General features: G+C 39.6%; 4 protein-coding genes across 7 annotated transcripts in view; 2 read left to right on the top strand and 2 right to left on the bottom strand.

The window, feature by feature from the left end:
• The window catches only part of LOC108077334 (uncharacterized), a 39,490-nt gene extending 21,315 nt beyond the window's left edge, over positions 1-18,175 (bottom strand). Inside the window, exons 1-2 of one of the 2 annotated variants that reach the window (XM_041775987.2) lie at positions 17,890-18,175; positions 15,723-15,943 (exon numbers count right to left, since the gene is read on the bottom strand). The gene's annotated coding sequence lies outside the window, so the exon portion shown is untranslated. Of the gene's footprint in view, positions 1-15,722; positions 15,956-17,889 lie in introns of those variants that run through there. The other variant, XM_070289076.1, reaches the window with a different exon arrangement.
• Positions 9,373-10,747, top strand: LOC108077460 (uncharacterized). Of its 3 annotated transcripts, XM_041775988.2 has the most exons (6): positions 9,377-9,597; positions 9,728-9,857; positions 9,914-10,155; positions 10,224-10,373; positions 10,433-10,556; positions 10,608-10,747. In XM_041775988.2, exons 4-6 carry the CDS (start codon positions 10,277-10,279, stop codon positions 10,708-10,710), a joined length of 324 nt encoding a protein of 107 aa, XP_041631922.1. In that variant the 5' UTR covers positions 9,377-9,597; positions 9,728-9,857; positions 9,914-10,155; positions 10,224-10,276; the 3' UTR covers positions 10,711-10,747. The 3 variants fall into 3 exon arrangements, with proteins under 3 accessions (XP_017026274.1, XP_017026273.1, XP_041631922.1); XM_017170785.3 differs by having other exon boundaries at positions 9,373-9,627; positions 9,914-10,373; XM_017170784.3 differs by having other exon boundaries at positions 9,376-9,597; positions 9,914-10,373.
• Positions 10,752-12,063, top strand: LOC108077459 (uncharacterized). Its single transcript, XM_017170783.3, has 3 exons — positions 10,752-10,886; positions 10,945-11,077; positions 11,207-12,063. Exons 1-3 carry the CDS (start codon positions 10,784-10,786, stop codon positions 11,307-11,309), a joined length of 339 nt encoding a protein of 112 aa, XP_017026272.1. The 5' UTR covers positions 10,752-10,783; the 3' UTR covers positions 11,310-12,063.
• A 1,051-nt stretch (positions 18,176-19,226) lies between the features above and the next one.
• LOC108077371 (uncharacterized) lies at positions 19,227-19,677 on the bottom strand. The gene is made up of 2 exons (XM_017170666.3): positions 19,426-19,677; positions 19,227-19,371 (listed from the first exon to the last, which is right to left on the bottom strand). Exons 1-2 carry the CDS (start codon positions 19,632-19,634, stop codon positions 19,269-19,271), a joined length of 312 nt encoding a protein of 103 aa, XP_017026155.1. The 5' UTR covers positions 19,635-19,677; the 3' UTR covers positions 19,227-19,268.
• Positions 19,678-20,014: the final 337 nt, after the last annotated feature.

The raw sequence follows: 20,014 nt of genomic DNA, 5'->3' as shown, positions 1-20,014 counted from the left end.
TGGCGGGGTGTGTGCAAGTGGGTGTGCCTGAGAATATCAAGGTAAAAGTTTTCCCTCTGCAATCTGCAATTGCTTGGCAGAGTTTACACGGTTATCTGATAACTTAATTTGATTTACTCACACTCACATGCACTTGCATCCAAACAATGCCATTGCCTTAGTCTGTCTCTCTTGCTCTACCATTCTCTCACTGTCTCTTTCCTGTGAACTAGCGCCGTCTCTGTCTGCGGTTCGCACGCTCGATTGGCGCTGCCTTTGATTTCTCAGTGCAACAATTTTCGGTGCCATTTTTCATTGCATACTTCGGGGAGCTTGCCAGGTTCTGGCCATGCGTACATGCGAATGCCTTTCAATTGATAAATTGATAAATGGCCTGGCCAGTGGCAAATGAATGCGGTATTGATACTTTTAACCGCAAATAGATGTTGGCCACATACTTCACTCAAATTTTCCATACAAGTTCTCCCAATTTATTTGTAAGATTCGGTATTTTATTACTTTGGTAGAGTCAGAAGTACACTTGATTCGATTAAATTAATTTATATCAATTTTAATATTTGTAAATACATATAAATAAAAGCACCCCCTCCAAAAGTTGAATTTACAATAAATAATTTAAAAATTGCTAAAGGAAAATGGAGTGAAAAAGCATCAGAAAAGCAGCACACAGTCCAAGGCTACTTAAGCTCCCTTTCTCACGTGAGCACGCCAAGATGGCAGCTTCCCATATTAACATTTTTTAATTAAAATCATCACGCAAAATGGAGCAGGAGCGACTGACAGACAGGCAGGCGCTGCACGTGGCGTATGAGTGATGTAAGTTCGGCTCCCAGTTTGGAGCGCTTCATGGATGTGGATGTGGATGTGGGCGGCCATCACCAGAAGCATTTGGAGCTTTTACCGACAGTCGCCGCTGGCATATTGCAAATTTTTCTTGGCTATTAAGCATGCATAAGAAGTGGCAGATGCTTTTTAAGATCCATTTAAATATATTTCCCCATGTTGCTGGGTATAAATTATTGAAATTGAATTTTCATCTGCTTCCAGCTGTCCTGCGGCACGTGTCCGCCATAGCCCGTTTGTGAGTTGGCCCCGATGCATGCATGCAGACATCCGGTCAACGGTCAACGAACATGTCCCAGACCCCAATAAACTGAGATAATATCTCGTAGCACAGCCTTGAGCAAGTGACCCACAATTGGCCACGTCAAGTAGAGTAAATGGACGGCCAGGAAATGCCAATAAATATAAGAAAATCGTATTCAATCCCAATAAAAGAAAATACTTTTACATTTAGTATTTAAATAATTGAGCCCTTATCCAAATATACATATAAAAAAAAATTTTGAAAATATTCAATCATTTAAGCCATTTTTTGTGAACTTTATTTTCATTAAGCGAAACTCCCTACAACTCCATTTATATATTTCAAATGGCTTATTTATTTTTAAATTCCACCACTTTTAATCGAAATTTCAGTTTTCTCAATCTTTTTTTTTTTTTGCCATTTTCGATTTGTTTGCAAACTGATGTTCCTCTGCTTCGTTTGCGCCATGTTTTACATCCACGGAGCTTCCAAAAAAATACATAAAAAATAAACATTACTTATGCCCGACACGTTGCCGACGCGCTTTTGTCGCAGCAGCCGAAGCCGCGGGCGGTTCACCTGTCTGTCAGTGCTGACATCCAAAAATGAATGCCAAAAATATAAGGAAAAACTAAGATACATATTTATATATGAAATTTAATTTGTTCCTTTATCTGAAAATCGATCTTTTGATAGAATTAAAAAAAAAATGAAGTAAAAGCAATCAAATGAAAATTCTTAGAAACTTAAAACATTTTTCGGCTAAAAACGTTTGGCAGCACACTGATATTTCGGGAAAAAGACAAAATGTCTGTGCTGGCAAGGCACCACCCCTATGTGTGTCAGTGTTATCGTTTACCTGTCTATATGGCTCATACATATACAGGTGGAGTGCCTGCAGGCGGGAAAGTCAAAGTCGATGGCGATAAAAGCACACACAAGCACGCACACACACCCACAAACACGCTGAAAAAGAGCCAGGTGAAAGTGAATGTGAATTTAAGGGTACGTTGAAATTGTTTGAGCTCAGGCATTGGCAATTTGCTATCGCTGTCTGTGTGCTCTGTGTTAGCCATGGAAATGGAAAATTGAATACGAAATTGAACTTTCGCCTTTAGAACGGTTTTGCAGCTCGGAAATTTGCCATAATTGTGTCGAAAGTCGATGACATTGAGCGCAGGAAACTGTTGCAGATCTACCATCGCTAACGGCTGGAAAGAAAATATTTTGAATATTTTCAGAGCAATCCTCGATTTGTAGCTGGCAGCTTATTCGATGCAGAGCCCCGAGAAGGAATTATTCCTATCGCCTCGCATCAGACACAATCAATAAGAATCGCGTATACGAGGTGTAGGGCCAAGCACAATTCATAAATTGCCACGCCTCGCTGGCTCACCTGGCCAAGCTGAACGTTTCTTTTCTTGTTAAAAAAAAACCGGATCAATATTTCCCAGCAGCAGCAGGAGCTGCTCAGCCCTTGGCCAAGACGTTGACGTGGCAGCTGTGTGTCCTTGCAAGGACAATTGTGCCGCCGAGCCCCGCCTGCTTGTCCCACATTCGTCTGGTAAGAGTGTGTAAATTTGATTTTTTTTTTCTCCTTCTTTTCGGAAGCCAAGGCCTGACAATGGCTCGGCTCAGCCTGGCTTTGACCCGGTCCCAGTTTCGGGCCACATTCAAGTGCCAATTAGTGAGCCTGCCACGTGCCCCTGTCGAAGAACGAAATTAACTCGAAAATTCGAATGCAAACACTGGCCGAACGTTTACCTTGAACGTAACCAAACCGAAAACCGAAACAAAACAAAAACATTCAACGAATACCAAAGAAAATATCATCATCATCATCGAGCGGCTGCAAAAACAACAACGACGACCCGTGCTAAAATAAGCTAAAGTGTTTACGAAATTCGAAAAGTAATGGCGTTTAAATTACAAAAGTCCGATTTATGTTTGAAAGCAGAAAATGCAAACGCCCGAAACACAAAGCAAATCTCCCAGCGATGCGGGATGGAGATGTCAAGCGGAAGATGGGCTGAAATTTGAAGGCCCACGAGGAAGTCGGAAAGGTTAATGCGGTCCCGCAGTTGCGCATAAACAACTAAGTATTTTCTGTAAGTTTTTCTTTTAAATATACAAAAAAAAATATATAATAATTAACATCAAAACCGATTAGGAATCCAAATGTCCAGTGCATTTTCGGAAGCGAACGCACAGAGAGGCGACCGCAGGCTTTTAGAAACCGCAATGTGCAAAGCGTTTGGAAAAAATTGGCTCAGCTTTGATTAATTAACTTAAAACAGCTATTGACATGTGTGTGGCTGAACAAACACACACCTCTCTCTCTCTGCACTATATATAGATGCAGTCCCACGGGCACACGGACGGTCAGTGGAATCGGCATTGGCATCAATTTAATTGAATCGTGCGGCCCGGCAGAAGGGGCCGTGCTCGTAGAGGTGTCCAAGCAGTGTGCCTTCCATTAATGAACTGGGCCACGAACGAATAATGAACCGGATCGGTAGGGGGAAGAGCCAGATATATCTTTTCGCTGGTCAGCTGTGCCGGCAGCACACATGGCGACCGAAACTGCTTACCATATATATAAATATTTACCATATATATGTTCGTATGTAAAGGCATTAATTCATATTGAAAACGTTTTTCCTTTAAACTGCAAGCAATTAATGAAAATATCTGTCCATGCTGCCGTAAAATAAATCCATTAAATACTTTCAAGTAATATTTATTTATGTGCAGCTTGCAGTCAATGGATTTAATGCATATGGTAAATAAAACATCAAAGATGCTATTATTGCTATTGATATTCTGTAAATACTTCAGTATTTGTACTATAGTACTGTACTGATATTTATATGTACTGTTTCACATCCATTATTTTTCACCCATTAAAATACTTATAATTACCTTTCATAACATTTTCCCATAATTATTATAATTTTCCTTATCAAATGTATATCCAAAATGTATTTTTGGCCTCCGAGTAACGCTCTTGAAATTTGTTTTCATTCATAACTAAAACATTTTGGATCGATTACATTTTGAGTCCATTAGGCAAACACTGACAGTTTGTGAGAGGCCAAAGGCGCATAATTGTTTCGTTTCGATTTGTTTGAATTGGATTTTGCTATTGTTTTGAGTTGAGGCGCCTAAAAATAACCAACAAATCGACACGAGCACGTTGTCTCTATATAAAAACATATGTACACGCTAGGCAGGCCTCCGCCCGATTGGTAAATACTATATGGCGAGGGCATTTAGCTGATGACTACACACATAAAAGTGAAATTGACCAAACGCAGCAGCAAAACCGAACGAAACGAGCCATCAAAATTGAATGGGAAGTTGGATCTGGCGCTGAAGCCGCAGCCGCAACGGCAGCCAAAGCAAAGTCTCAATCTGTAAGCCATTGTGCTCTGGGCTCCTCCGGTTTCTCAAGGGTCTCGTATTGGACCTGGTCCTGATTCCCGGTCGAAGCCCAACTCTGCTCCTGACCGCGCCACTCCAGGGCGTTGATTGGCCGGCCCACATGCAAAAGTCAGTGGCAGACAAAGTTTCTGCCACCTTGGGGCACACCGCCCTCTGCCAATCACTCGCAGGGCCCGAACAAACAGCACAAAATGCGAAATGCGAAATACGAAATACGAAAAAATGAAATAAAGAAAGCCCAGTGAAACCGAACTCGAAGCCCATTAACTGCGCTCGAGTGGATAACCTTTTTTTTTTTTTTTGGGGCACGGATTCGAGTGGAATTTTTAATTGCGTGAAGGAAAATGTTCGGTGTTGGAGGCCAGAAATTCATTTCAAAGAAATCACATCCTTTAAGAAATGTTTGGGGCTCGAAAATTATTACAGGCGCGCATCCCTCGCGTCCTTGCCCAAGTGGGTGTTAACCTTGCGTCTTCATGGCCAGCAAAACAAAGCGAGCTCGACCTACACTCAACGAAAATGAGGCAAAGTTAAGGTTGTTAAGAAATGAAAGTAGAAAATGTGAATTTGAAATCATAAAATATAATTTAGTTTATATATAATATTTAACATTTGATTTGCCACATCATTTTAAATAATTAGACCCACCATTTCTCTTAAATTGAAAAAGTCTTTTAAAAATTTCAGTGTACTTAAGCGTAATGGAAGGACAAGGGATCTGTGGGCTCCTGATGCTGGTGTGGGTGCGACCGAGTGCTGCTTTGCATTTAATTACGCTTAAAAATTAATTAATTTCTTTTTTGTGCGGCTGGGCGGGAGTGGCCCTGTGGAGTCACTCGAGTCTCGAGTCGCGAGACATAATCAAGCTGCCGCTGCCAAAGAGGACTTTAGTGGTGGCGACGCCGCCGACGCCTTAATGTATGCTACCCTGCGGCCACTTTTATCTGCTTGGCATTATCCTTGTACTCGCTGGCTGGTACAGGGTACAGGGTACAGGCTACCAGCTACAGGCCGGATTCCTGCCAGATGCCGGGGGTGGTGCGCACTTGTGTGTCTTAAATAATTCAAGAAGCGCAGTTTCGCGGTTTCCCAGCAGCAACAGCGGCAAAAACAAGCCAGTGGCAGGGCAAGTCAAGCATTGTTAAATGCCAAGGACGAATTCCCGGGTCTGGGTTAAATCCACCGCTCGCACAGAAATGTGTAGCCACAAGTCCATTATCCCTCGGCTTACAACGTTTTGATATCGCTTTGATCCCCGATAATAATTCCCTAAAACAATTACAAAGGGTTTGGGCGACGGAGCAATACATTAAAGTGAAGGTCTGTTTTATAAGCCATCAAAAGGTGGATAACGATTCCAAGGGGAGCTAAATGTGTTCAATTAATTAAATGGACTGCCGCCTGCTGCATTTTATCAAGCACTTTAATTATATAAATTTCTAACTAAGAGTAAATATATAATATGCAGACTTGCCCAATCGGTGAGAAACTTTATAAATACTAAAGTCCTTGGGAAACAAACCTGTAAATGAAAATAAAATAAAGGTTAATAGATTTTTAATTAATATAATTTTAATATAAAACATATTTTAATAGTTCCAAATCCTGCATAGACCTCTTCTTGGTTATTCATACACAGTAAATTCAAAAGATAATGATTTACTGCCTCAAAGTGCACTTCAATCCACTCAAATTGTTTATAAATAAATTACATTCAGCTGCTGGATGCAAAGCAGAGATCTATTTTCGAGAGTATTTCGTTGTTCGAAGCGAAACAAAGGCTAAGCGGTTTGTGGAATGCAATTGCAAAAGTAAATTTTAATAACTCAGTGTGTTGCTGTCATAAACAATAGCAACAGCAGCTGCAGGAACAACTACAACTACAACGGGAAGAACAAACAAACTGGCAGGTCACAAGCAGCAACAACAATTGACTCAATTGTAGCATTTTCAAGGTCGTCTGCTGCAGTTGATGCTGCTTGTGTGTTGTTGCTTCCAGTGCATTTGAAGGCAACAAAAGATGTACACTGTAAACGAGTACATATAAAACGTATTTACAAATTTGTGAATTTAAATATTATTAATTAATATTAATAACACAAGTTTCACTGAGATTATTGTATTCAATTATTAACAATTATGTTAATTACTTGGAATAAATATGTTTTGTAATTGAAATAAGAAATATTTATTTAAAATTTAGGCTTTTCCCCTTATGAAATTGTTTTAAATTATTATTAAAATATTATTATTATTATATTAAAATATTAGGCTTTACTTTAAGTATTTTCTTGCAGTGCAGACACACATGAACTAATAATAATATGGATTCAAGAGTGGCTGCTTGATGGACTGCACAAAATTCTGTTGTTATCCAGCATAAATAATCCGAATTCCAAGTTCGAAATTGCAATTTTTGTTTACTGCACTTTACACACTCGGAGTGTGCGTGCATGTGTGTGTTTTCCTCCGGTTTATTTTTGGCCCATAAATTGTTCAGTGAGGCGGGACGCCATTGAATATTTGATATTTTGAATGCAATTATATTTAATACGGCTAACAGAGTGTAAGTTGGGCAATTTAATGTTCAGTAAAATACAATGTATGTCATTGAATTGAGCGTATTTTGGAAACGCCGCGTATACTTAATATGAATGAAATAACTGCTGAATTTACAAAGGTTCAATTGCCAGATTTTCGATCAGTTCTCGTCGATTGAGATGGAATATTTGGCAGGCCGCATTTTTGTGTAACAAGTAACATTGCTTTCGTTCAGGTGAAAGCCGAAAAAAAAGTGTAAATGTTGTATACAAAACTCGACGGTGACCTTGGCGATTCACACACGCCGCCTGACGTTTGAGTCATATCTTCTTCCTCGACTATAAATACGTAGAAAGCTAGAATTACTCGCATACGGCGATACGTATGCAGCCGTAAAAAATATGTGAGCATGGATGACTGACTTGCCTAAAAGCATTTCTTGTATCGCACCAGCATATACATTTCTCGCCCTTTTTCTTTTTTTTTTTTTTGTTGGTTCTCGCAAGCGAAATGCCTGCAAACGTAAATAAATGTCGAATAAAACACATGGCCGTTGGCCTTTTAACGCAGACGTCGCTCTTCTGGGAGACTGGGACAGGAAGCACTTTGGCTGTGTACAAATTTAAGAGGAAAAGTGTGTGAACCGGGGAGCACAGGTGAGCACCTGGGGTCAGCGGGCAGGCGTCACAAAAATTAAAAGCGCTGAAAATACAAGGCCGGGGCAAAAGGCAACAGAAAGAGCATGTGAGAGCCACCCAAATGGCAATAAAAATAAAGCATTCCGCTTGTATCTCATTCACTTTGATATGGACTTTAATATCATTGAAATTATAATGATGTGTGTTTTTATGTGCGACCATAAAAAAAGGAGCCGAATATGAGTTGCCGTCAGAGACAGAGACAGAGACCGGGACAGAGACCGAGTCAGTCCTCCAACCCGATCCCAATCTCCCATTCAGACCTCAGGCTGGCCTCGAAAACTGGGGAAAAACTTCAACGGTTGGTCACCTCCAAGCCATGAAGGCACCACCCAAAATAGAGGGATGCCAGGGCCAGAAGTTGACCGGCATTTGACCCTTATTCGGACACCTTTAGCTAACCCAATCCCAGTCCCTTTCCCAGTCCACCGAATAATTCGTTCACCTGGGCAATTTGTTATTTATGCCGCGTATACGTGTTGATTCTTTATATATGCAAATACCACATCCATATGCGTGTATAGATACTATAGCTCTATTGCTCTATCGATTGAAATATTTCTGGCCTTTATTTATGCCAAAGCGGAAATAAGAGATTGTTGTTGGCTCAGAGGTGAGCGCGCAAAGGTGTGGAAAAAGGCAAGAGAGTGCGAACAAAAATGCGGCAGTGAAAAGTATTGCTGCTACCTGACGTTGACAGAGTTCCTTTTCATATAGAAAAGTTATTTTGGGAAATTCTTACATTACCTTTCATATTTGTTTGAAATTATTTATATATTAAATTGAATGTTTGATCTTATTTTTAGAATATCTCATATTAATTTAATTTGCTTAATTTTGTTTGCTTTTAACATTAACAAGTTTGTCAAAGAGACAAGCACTTTAATCAATTGCCTTTAAAAAAAATCCTTTATATTTATATTCACTCCATTAAAGCCATTTCTGTGTTCTGGCCGGCAAGTTATCCTGCGTTTATTTGACCTGAGAGCGTGTCGGTTAATTAGCCAACCTCTGGGGTCGAGTCGAGTTCATGGAAGTGCAGATTTCAGGCCCAGCTGAGGCCACTCGATTCAATTAATTTCAGCTGGCGAACAATGGAGGCCAATGGAGGAGACCATGGGAGGTTGTTGCTAATTGGCCCAAGTCCGACCAGAGCTAATCAAAACAAAACACCAGCTAGGCTCGCCTTCGCCGCGCTCAGTGGGAGGAGGCCTTCCCAGCAACACAGATGCATCAATTATGTGGCCCACAAATTTGTCTGCATTTGGGTGCCTGAATAATTACAGAGACAGTCGGGTCGGGTTTAAATGGATTCGGGTACGTATATACCGTGCGAGCTGACAACAATCACAATTTACAATTTACAATGACGGACGGGCAAACAAAGCAACATTTACATTGGCCCACAGACAGCGTCACTTAATCGAATTATGCAACAACATCAACAGATGACACAAGGCGAATGCAGCTGCAAATAACCGGATTAACATATTCGATAGCTTCATCAGCACTGCCCCGTCCTCGTCCTGGTCCCCTTCGTCCTGCTGTCTGACTGTCTGCTTTTTAATTAAAATGCGCATATGAAATCGGCAGCGAGGCAGGCCAGGCACTTTCCAGACAAGCAGCATATATATGTGTATATGTGTGCACAGCCAGACAGCTCAGAAAATCGAATCTTTTAGTCAAATTTCCTGAAAATCACTAGCAACACAACGGCAAGCGACATTGAAAGGATGCCACAATCCCAAGTTTTTGTTATCCTGGCTTTAATTATAACGATTCACAGCGCTTTTGCAGACATCAATTACGAGATATTCGCAGATGACGGTTAGTGGCAATTAATTCTAAAAATAGATGGTAATCAAGGGCTCTACAGAAGACCCTAGTAATCTGAAATTTGTTTAAAAGAAGAATTTAAAAGTTATTTGTAATTTTTGATTTTTTTTTTAACCCTCAGAACATCCCAATAAATGTGTAATCAACACAAGCAAGGGCCAAATGATCGTAGACAGCCTCGAGTCGGTTCGTCATCCCACCAAGTGCGCCAAAGTTGAGTGCGGCAAGGATGGCTGGGCTTTAGTTTACACGTAAGGTTATTCTGATTATTTGCCGCAAATTTAATGTAAATTTGTAAAATACACAGTTGCAATGAACGAGACCCGCCAGAGGAATGCGTCGATCTAGACTTTCCCGATTGCTGCAAAATGTGCAATAATGTTTGAAAAGTAACTCCGATATGATGTGATTAAATTTTTGGTCTACACATTAGAAATACGTTTAGATATTTAAGAAGTCCAAAGTTGCAAATCAAGACGTTAAATCATCGCATATACTTTTAAAATAGTTAAATATTTTAATAACTATTTCCGAGCTTGTGTCAGTGAGGCAAGGGAAAAGACCTGTGAATTTGAATTTCTATTGCTTTAACGTCAGAAATAAAATCCCATTTTTAGTTGTATCGTGTTAAAAGTTACTCTGAGAATCGAACAGAAGTTCCAGGGCAACCATGAGCGCGCTCTCCTGGCTGCTGTCAATCACGTTGCTGTCGAGCCTTCTAATCGCGGTTCAAACAGCCACCTGGCAAGGACTCTACAGCGATCCCAGTGAGTGGAAAATAAGAGTAGTTGCCAGTTGCCCCCCTTGACTTTCCACCCTTCCACAGGACATCCCGACAAGTGCACCATCAATCCGCAGCTAGTGCTGAATCCGGGGGTGAGCGTCAAGGATCCCACGCACGACTGTGGTCAGATTGTGTGCGGACACATGAGTCAGGTCACATTCCTCGGGTGAGTGGGTGCTTAGGTTTTCCAGTGTCGTTGCTAATTGGCTCTTTGCAGTTGCGGAATTAATATCCCACCGTCCAACTGCCAGTATGGGGAGTCTGTTAATTCGGAGTTGCCCTATCCAGACTGTTGTAGGCGCACCCTTTTGTGCAACTAGGTAGGCGGATCGAAGAACTTTATCTAGGACCCGAAACATTTCCCACTCAATATCACTCGAAATCATTGAAAATATGTTGATCGTCACAAAACATTTTCTTTTATTCGGACTTATCTGCTGTCTTCTTGTTTCGAAAACACTTTCTGATATTTCGCTCAACAACTACGGGGATCCAGGTGAGATCAAGTGGGCAAACAATGATGGCCATTAATAACCCAGGAATATCCATACCAGCGTATCCAGGTCGCTGTGTGATCGATGTGGGCTCCACGGTTGTGCTGCTCAACTACGGTGAGAGATACCGACTGAAATCCCTGCCCTGCACCTATATTTTTTGCAGTGGTGATGGCTACGGGTTGCTCTATACGTGAGTATTTTCTTTTAGTTTCATTCAACCTAATGTTAAGGATATTCTAGAGAGTTCGATTATATTTCTAAATATTAATATCAGAATAATATAGTTTCTTAAATGTCACGATTTATTTTCTAATCTCAGGTGTGAAAAGAAATCGCCTCCATATGGATGTCGCTTTGCTGAATATTTAAAGTGGGATAACGTATATCCTGAATGCTGTGAGCGCAAAGTAGTGTGCGATTAAAATTCTCTGTGAAAGATTTTCTTGGTTAAGAGTAAATTAATTGGCCGCATTCTGCAAAATTCGTTAAGCAAAAGCATACAAGAGAAATGATATCGACGAAACCCAGTTGGGTGCTTGAGTTATGCTAAATTTCCAGATTCCAAGTTTGCAATTGTTCTGCATAAATTTATTTATGAGCTCAGTCATAATTTTTTGCTTGCACAGCTCAGCGAGGTTTATGGTTTTTTGGCGAGGCTCCTCCGCTGGCCCGAATTTATTGACCGTTGGCCAAGGATCCGGCCCGGCCCTTTTGCCATGGCCTTCGGACTTCAGATGCTTGACGGCTTCCAGGGGGATGGGCAGCATGGATTGGTCGGAGCCGGAAAGATAAAGGGCGGCGGGCAGAAATGAAAACCACAGCAACAACACTAATTGACATTTGAGTGCGACTGCAACTGCGACTGAGGCAGATTAAGGCCCGGATCCATTGCGGGTCAAATGTGTCGACCTTGGCAGTTGCTCCCAATTCGCCAGTGGCGTTTAAAGCCAATTGCCCTCTGACCCTGCCCTGCATTTGCATCTCCCGCCTGTTTTTCCTTGCTGTGTAATCAAAGTCGCATCTCAATTATGTGATTGATTGTCGGACTGCAGTTGTCCCCGGTCAATTGTTTAATTATTCAATTCAATGTTCGGTCATCGCATCAACATTCAGTGCCGCAGATTGCCAGCGTGATATAACCGACTTTGTTTTAATAAATGCATTACTTAAGAAATATTCTTAGATGGTTTATAAAATTAATTTGGTAAAATAATGTACGACATGTGTCCCTGGAAATTGTTATGTTTACAGTGCGAGCAAACGAAGATCAAAAGGACTAGTAAAGACGACAAGACGACAACAGTTCATTTTGGAAGTAATCAGTGACACCTCCCGATGCGAGCTATTTAAGCTAATCTGAAATTGTATTTGAAATTGTGAAATTGTTTTTGTGTGGACCTAATTAAAGTCGCTGGAGGCTTGTATGTGTACTAGCAGCGGATTTAAATTAAATATACACCCTAATTAGACGTCATTTGTGAGTTCTCAATCACAATTAATTCTGGCTTATCAGAGCTAAGAGATCGCCTTGAATTGTATTGGAATTTTCGGGACAGAATTGCATGAGAAATGTACTATTGTGTGTGGCCATTAACCTAAATACGAGTGGATTGGGCTGAGGGAAGGACCAAAAAACACGCCACAAGGCGGCGACTGGCAAAGAAGTCGGGTTCTTTGTTTGCTCTACCGAAACTTGACCATGAAGCCCAGCCAGCACCGCAAAGTTGAGGAAAATTTCGTAAAATGAACGAGTGTTCAGGGACCGCAGCAAGTTTTTAGTCGCATGCGAGAAGAGGAAAGCGCCAGGCTCAGCATAAAAAGTGAATATTACCATTTTTTGTGTGGGCCAAAGTTAAAGCCAGCACGAGTGTGTGTGTGTATGTGGTGTGTGTGTATATGCCAGAGTGTGTGTAAAAACATGTACATACAACATTTATAAATTGGCAGGAGTGGAGGCCCAGTGACCTCTCGTGCCAGTCTGCACTTTCTGTGCGAATTTGAGCGTGCACTCAAAAAAATGATTTACTGGGGCTTTTTGGAATCATCACCCTTGCCAATTTATTTAAATTAACAAAATAATAGGTGTATATATAATAATGTATAGCAAAATGTGCATAATTTTTAAGGAATTTATTGAAAGAACTTTGATTTCTTTCATAGCCAGTTGAGGGTTTTACTTCATTTCATTAAGAAGTTACCTATATATAGCTTATATACTCTTTAATCAATTTATTTTAGAAGGAATATTTTTGTTAGATGTCTTTGATAAACCAAAGATTAAATTTATAGCTAGTTTCCCCATAAAATCAAATGTGAATTTAAATTTTTTGCGAGTGTGGGTTCGGGCGAAAGGTGAAGGTGATTTTGGCCAGGCTACAAATGTGTACATAAACGGAAACTGAAATAAAAGTCGGCGCTGGAAAGGAAAAAGCCGGGGGGCGGCCGACAACTCAAACTCAAATTTACCCGCCGCATGGCATATAAAATGTAAAAGGTGCAAAGGAGCAGCTTAAAATATGCAAACGCACAAACTCTGCCACCTTTGTAAATATCTCCATGGGTTTTGCACATTTTGGCGGAGGGAAGAAAATCTTTAACTGCTCGAATGGCGAACTTCAGCCAAACTTTATTTATTCATTACGTTTCACGCGTCTTCCTTTCTTATTATTATTTTTTATACAAAAGGCATCTGATCACAAAGGCTGTCTCTTGAAATTGAAGCCATCGGTTTTAGTAATAAAATTCGTTTACTTATTTACTTTAAGCCGATCGATTAGAATTATAATTAATATCTAATGCAATGCAATATCATATAATAATTCGGCATATGTCTGTTCTTTAAATGTAAATTGCTAAATATGTAATTTACATGAATTTAACGATGCCAATAAATCGTCAAAAATATAGTTAAAATACGCAGGAGAAATAATAATAATAATGCCATAAATTCGGTCATTGTTATCCTCTTGCAATCTTATTTTCAGTTGTCAGAACTAAGCGAACTATTTCCCCTCTCTCCTGCTTTTTTGCCATTTTCTGCTCCTCACAAATATCTCCAGAAATTGAATTTTCCCCTCCGATGCTCCCTCGTATTTTGTTGTCTCCCTTTGTTGCTTGGTTGGGTTTTAGTGTGTATGTAAAATAAATTATGAGAGAAAAGCACTGCGGACTGTTGCTCTTGTTTTACGAGCTGTTGGCAAAGATGCTTGCTTGCCATAAAAATGTTTGTTGTGCGAGGCTTGAAGGAGGTGGAAAATCCGGGCGAAATTTTATTCGCCATGATTTGTAGTAGTCGCAACGTAATGGTTTCCATGAATTATGAAGGGACATCTTCTGACCCAGCTGCTTCGTTCGTTATTTAAAGGCTTGCACTCAATAGGAGAGAATAATTTATTCTAGATGTTGACATTGTTAAAAATAGCAATAGATGAATAATTTTTATGCTTGAAGCTCCTGTTGAATTTATTACCTATTCTATTCTGATTTATCATGTCAGAGGCATTAGTAATGACAGTTTTTCATATTTAGCTAGCTAAGGTTTCTCAACAAGTTGAGCATATAAAGCCCGTGCTGCTCGAATGTGTTAGCAGCGACAGAAAGCGCTGTTATAGAAATTGGAAAATTGTTAGTAATTACTACTAATACGTTTTAATTCTTAAACTCTCATTTTTCTAGCCTTTTTCATTGCTGTCTATAATCGTCCAAGCAATTTAATAATTGGCAATAGCCAGTGAGCATTGAAAAGCAATTAGAAAACATTGTTCTTTGTAGGGCAAACGCCCATCACGCATCCGACCCGTGGCCCGTCGCTCTACAGGGCGCACAAAAGTAGGCAACGTCGTGGCTATAGACAGTAACTACATAGTTTACTCTAATAGCCGGGCACTGGTGTCTAATTATAGCAAACTGCTTCCATTATCCCGCCCATCATGCCACGCCCCCACAATGAGGTTGCCATATAGACAGTGGGACGGAAACAAATGTCAATCGCAGTGTTTGCAGCGCGCTTATCCACGGGTATAACCAAAAACTTGGCTTTGTTAAGCTTATTGACATTTTACGCTGATTTTATGCGGCTGTGAGCCTTTTTGCCCTGCGAGCCAAATGGAAATATTTGCTATGCAAACATTTGGAAAACGAGGGATGGATGAAAATAAGAATCAAATTTTAATTTAAACAAAATATATATTACAGCTGAGCACACAATCGATGTAATTGTTATTTTTTGTTTTTTGCAGCACAAAGCAAGATTTTTATTGGTGGTAAAAAATTATAAAACAAATATTATTGTGCCCTAAATCATTGTGAAAATAAAAATAGGAAAATAAACTCAATCAATAAAACCAAACCCAAAAGAAACCATTCGGAACCACAAATATTTGATTGGCTTTCACACATTTTTTGTAAATACAATCGTTTATATTATTAACATTTAACCTTCTCAGTGTAAACATAATGCTAAAACATCGGTGAGCTAACTGACAAATTGATTAGGCTGGCTTAATGCCCTACAAAAAAAATAAACCTTATGAAAATATATATCCCTGGAGAATACAAACTACACATTTTGAATAATTTGTGTGGATGCGGTCGGTTTTATTTCAAAGTTTAATTATGTGCGTAATTTTTCAGACAGATGCCTGATCTGTATCCCAGCTGTATGCAAATTGTTTATCTGCCTTTTTTATGCGATTTTATGGCTAATTTAAGTTGCGGTCACAAAAAAAAAATGAATTCAGTTAGGGAATAATCGATTGAGCGATGCCGCGGAAAAAGAAAATGGGAAAAGGTTAAAAGCTGAAACCGAAAAGCTGAAAGCGAATGTTTGCACTCACCTTCAGAGTAGGCCACCGACTAGAAACTGCTGCGCCAAGGATTCACAAAGGACGGGGACGAAGGCGGAGATGAGGCGGAGGACAGCCGGGCCAAGAACAACCACAATGGCCAAGTAGATGCTGCAGGATGTTTGGATGGTTTATTCTTGTCCAAGGTAACGCAGACACACGCGTGCTCGAGTAAGGCAGGCGCAAACACAAACAAAACCGAAATCAGCTCACTGAAAAGGACACGAAATGCTGCCAATGTTACAAAAATTCACGCATCACCACAGGGCAATCTTGGCCTTTGTTTCGCTCCCCCATTTTACTCTCCCTCTCCCTAACCCCTCCCTTAATTAGGCCCAACTCTCGCCCCAATAACCTGGCGAATTCACATTATTATTTCCAGTTATCTGTATTCGTAATGATTATGGCCAGCATTGTTCGCTCATATTAATGCAAATCTTTGCCAGCACACCTGCCGAGCCTGGCATATAAATATTATCTCAATGCCAGATTGCGTATACGCCGCGTCGGCGCAATGGCCATTGCACGAATTTCGCTAATGGCATTTCAATAAGAGCAGCAGCCGCAGCAGCAGGAAAACTGGCTGACCACAGCGAAGCCTTTGCATGAATAATGCATTTTATTTATTACACACCCGAAACACAGACATCATGTGTGTGTGTGTGTGAGTGTGCTCGCTGAATAATAGAAAAGCTGGCGTTTAATAATGCACGGCAATGACGAGGGCCGGGGTTTGTTGTTCGGCTGGGGCTCGGTGTTTGGGGCTCCGGTTCCTAGGATCAACATATTTGCATAAAGGTCATCCAGCATACGACAAACTTCAACTTGATGTGCAACAGTAATGAAAAAGTTGGCGACTTTCTCTCAACCCTCGGCCCTCCCCTTCGCTATTTAACTTTGTACATGCAAAATGGCCTTTAAACAAAGCGAAAAACTCTGCAGCAACATATGCAATCAAAAGTTACCCAATTCCAAAATACTTCTACATATATCTTGGGAAAATAAATATATAAATAATTTAGGGACGTTTTCCAAATAAACAATTATTCATATTACAATTAAAGCAATAAAGAAAATCTAAGAGAACAAACAAAGTATAGTTTAAAGTTCTTTCTAACAAAGAACTTAGAAAATAATATCCGAATTGCAATGTAAATATATATGTATCCCCATAAAAGAGTATTTAAATTACAAATTATTCTTAGAAAGCGAGTAAAGGATTCTTTAAAACTTGACTAGACAGAAAATATATTTTCTCTTATCCTTTGGAATTCTTAAAAGAACATTTTAACTCAATAATAAAATTCAACAAAAATTATTCTAAAATTAGAAATGAGCTCTGATTAAGCCAAAAATAAGCCATCTTCAAATAATATTTGTGAATTAAGTAATCGTAGCTAATTCGTTTGCTTGGAAATCATTTTTTGATACGTCTCCTTGGCCTTTACATCGCTTAATGCGAACTTAACATCATTTTATGACATTGAAATGGCTTTTTGTGGCAACTGTTGTTATTGACAGGACTACTATTGCAGGACCTTACACAAAAGAGGCGCAGAGAGCGAACGAGAAGGACAAAGACGACGGAACTTGTCGATGAGCGAGACAGGTGTCGATTGTGTTGTGTTACCTGTTACATGCCCTTGGCTAGCTTCTATGTGTGTGTGTGTAGTTCTGGGGAAGCCGCAGATTCAATAAGGATTTCGGAGCAGGACTCTCCGTCGCTGGAGCTACGGGAATCGTAAATCGTATGCAAATGCCCTCGTATTGTCGGATTCGACGGCGACGTCGCATAAAACTAAGTGACAAAGAAGGACATTAAAGTTTGTGAGCTGAGAGAAACCGAGAGACACACGCATACACTGATGGCGGGGAATTACACACAAACTCGCACATAAAATTGTAATATTTTTGCCTCGCCGTGAGCATGACGATGGCGATGATGATGATATTTTCTGATATTTTTCATTACATTGTTGTGCTTTTACGACTGTTATCCTTGAGTGAAGAACTTGCTACAGGATGCTAACACGAGCACACTCACTCACACACACACACACACGCATGTGCGAGGTGAGAGAGCTTTCTAAACCGTGGGTTCGAGAGAGAGAGAGAAAGGGAAGCGAGCGAGCAGAAAGAGAGTGAGCGGATTTTTCACCTTCGCACTTTGAATTTTATTATTTTTTTTTTAACTTTTATTTTAAACTCTTATATTTCAACACAGATTTATTATGATTTTAAATATTTTTTTTCATAGGCCCACAAACACAATTTCAACTGGCACTGGTCACCGTGTGTGAAACCTCTCATTCAAATCACTAGATTAATCCGTTATTTTCCGAATCCCTCGCTGGAGCACAGTGTTCGACTTAGGCCATTTATGAATATGTTTTTTAAATATTTACAAACGCGTCTCAAGCGAGCACAACACACGGTGTGTTGCTCCGTCGTTGGATTTGAGATTTGAACTGAATGGGACTGGCGGAATGCTAACAAGTCCACCAGCTGCACCACCTCGCGTCCGGCGAGCTTTTCACGCGGACCTCGGCGTGGGAGTCTAAAAGAGAGCGCCAAAGAGAGCACGAAAGCCCGAAATAAGTGCACACAAAAAAATAAATAAATAAAAATATAATTCGGGAATATTACCATATATCTACAAATCTGTTCCTATAATTTTCAGACTTTTTTTACAACCATAAGATAAAAGTATTTCCATCTACAATGGAAAGCATTCTTTCTGCAAAACTACATTCAGATAGCTTTTGAATATTTTGAATAAGGGACTAGTTGAGTTGAAAAGGACGTGGACTTATCGGCTGTTTATAATGATCAATATTACACTGGTTGCAAACTTGAGACTACAAGGGTATAATAAGTAAAATTACTATTAGAAAAATAAATAAAAATGATGGCTTTTCACTTTGCTTTTGTAGCTTTTCTGAGTCCTTGGATAATAAATATTACCTCTCCAATCCTTAGAGTAAAATGTTACACTTATTTGTACCATATTCATAAACATTTTAAGAATAGAATTTCGATTATCTATAAGTCAAATATATGCATCTAAAAAAAAATGTTAAAGGAGCTAAACCATCCAAATTATTCCCAAAGTTAGAGCTATTTAAAGTTAGTACTTGTACGCCTGAAAGAAATATTGAATGAATAATGTTTCTTTTTTCAACGTTTTTTACAGCCTGGAAATGGAAAAAAAATGTTTTTAGTTTGTGCGCATTCGAACTTAAATTCTGTATATTTTGACATCATTTTATTGTTAGTTTTTGTAATTTTTTTACTGATTAAACGTTAATAAGGCTGACTTTATCAGCTAAACATATACATACATATAGACATTTGAATACGATCTGAAGATTTCGACGTAGCAGAAATTCGGTCACAGCAGTATGAGAATACTTCTTCCTAAACAAACAGGTATATGACCTGGCAGGTGCTCGAGGTAACGAGAGGACCGTAGTAATTTATAAACAGACATCAATATTAAAATTGTTTTCAATTTATTCAATGTTCATCTAGTTAATGTTAGGCATTTATAATATAGCGGTCACAACAGGCAGGGTAATCAGCATTTGGGGTTTTGTAATCTCCAAACTTTTTGTTGGGAGGCAGACCAACGGCACCGCATCTGAAATTGTTTATTATTAATAAATACTCATAGTGATAATAATATGACACTTACGAATGAAACTCTACGTCACCATTATTCCAGCACAAAATTCGCTCACATCTCTTTGGATGACGGGCTTGCTGTCCGGCGTTCAGCACCAGTCCGTCAACCACACACTTTCCAGGGTGGGCGGGATCCTTAAAGTTGCCCCTGGAAACGGCAGCCTCAGTTGCAGAAGCAAGGAGCACGGCGACCATCAAACTAACCAGAGCTAGACGCATCTTGATGCCTTCGAATGAGAGCTTCGACTGACTATCTGACCAAGTGGGGAAACCAAGGAAAGCTTCGATCGGAACGAGGGGTCTGCCATTAATCTAAATATGATCTATGCACCGTTCAAAAATTTGTGCAGATATTGGACATTTTTAGTGTTTGAAAGATTTTTAGCTTATGTTTACAAGAAATATAATTTGTTATGTAGAAAAAAAACAAATTTTTGTAGTGTAATTTAGATGTTGAATTCTAGTTTCGGAAATTTAGTGGATAAGATTTTATGGATGAGAAGTAAACGCAATATTCATTATCTATGATTTTTGGATTTTGCTTTTCAATATTTTAGTTTATTTATTTATTTTATACAAAACATTTAAAATCGGTTTAA

The sequence above is a fragment of the Drosophila kikkawai genome, chromosome 2L (genome assembly GCF_030179895.1).
Source record: "Drosophila kikkawai strain 14028-0561.14 chromosome 2L, DkikHiC1v2, whole genome shotgun sequence".
Lineage (NCBI taxonomy): Eukaryota > Metazoa > Arthropoda > Insecta > Diptera > Drosophilidae > Drosophila > Drosophila kikkawai.
The sequence above is the reverse complement of the archived record's forward strand: the minus strand, read 5'-3'. Positions and strand labels throughout refer to the sequence as shown.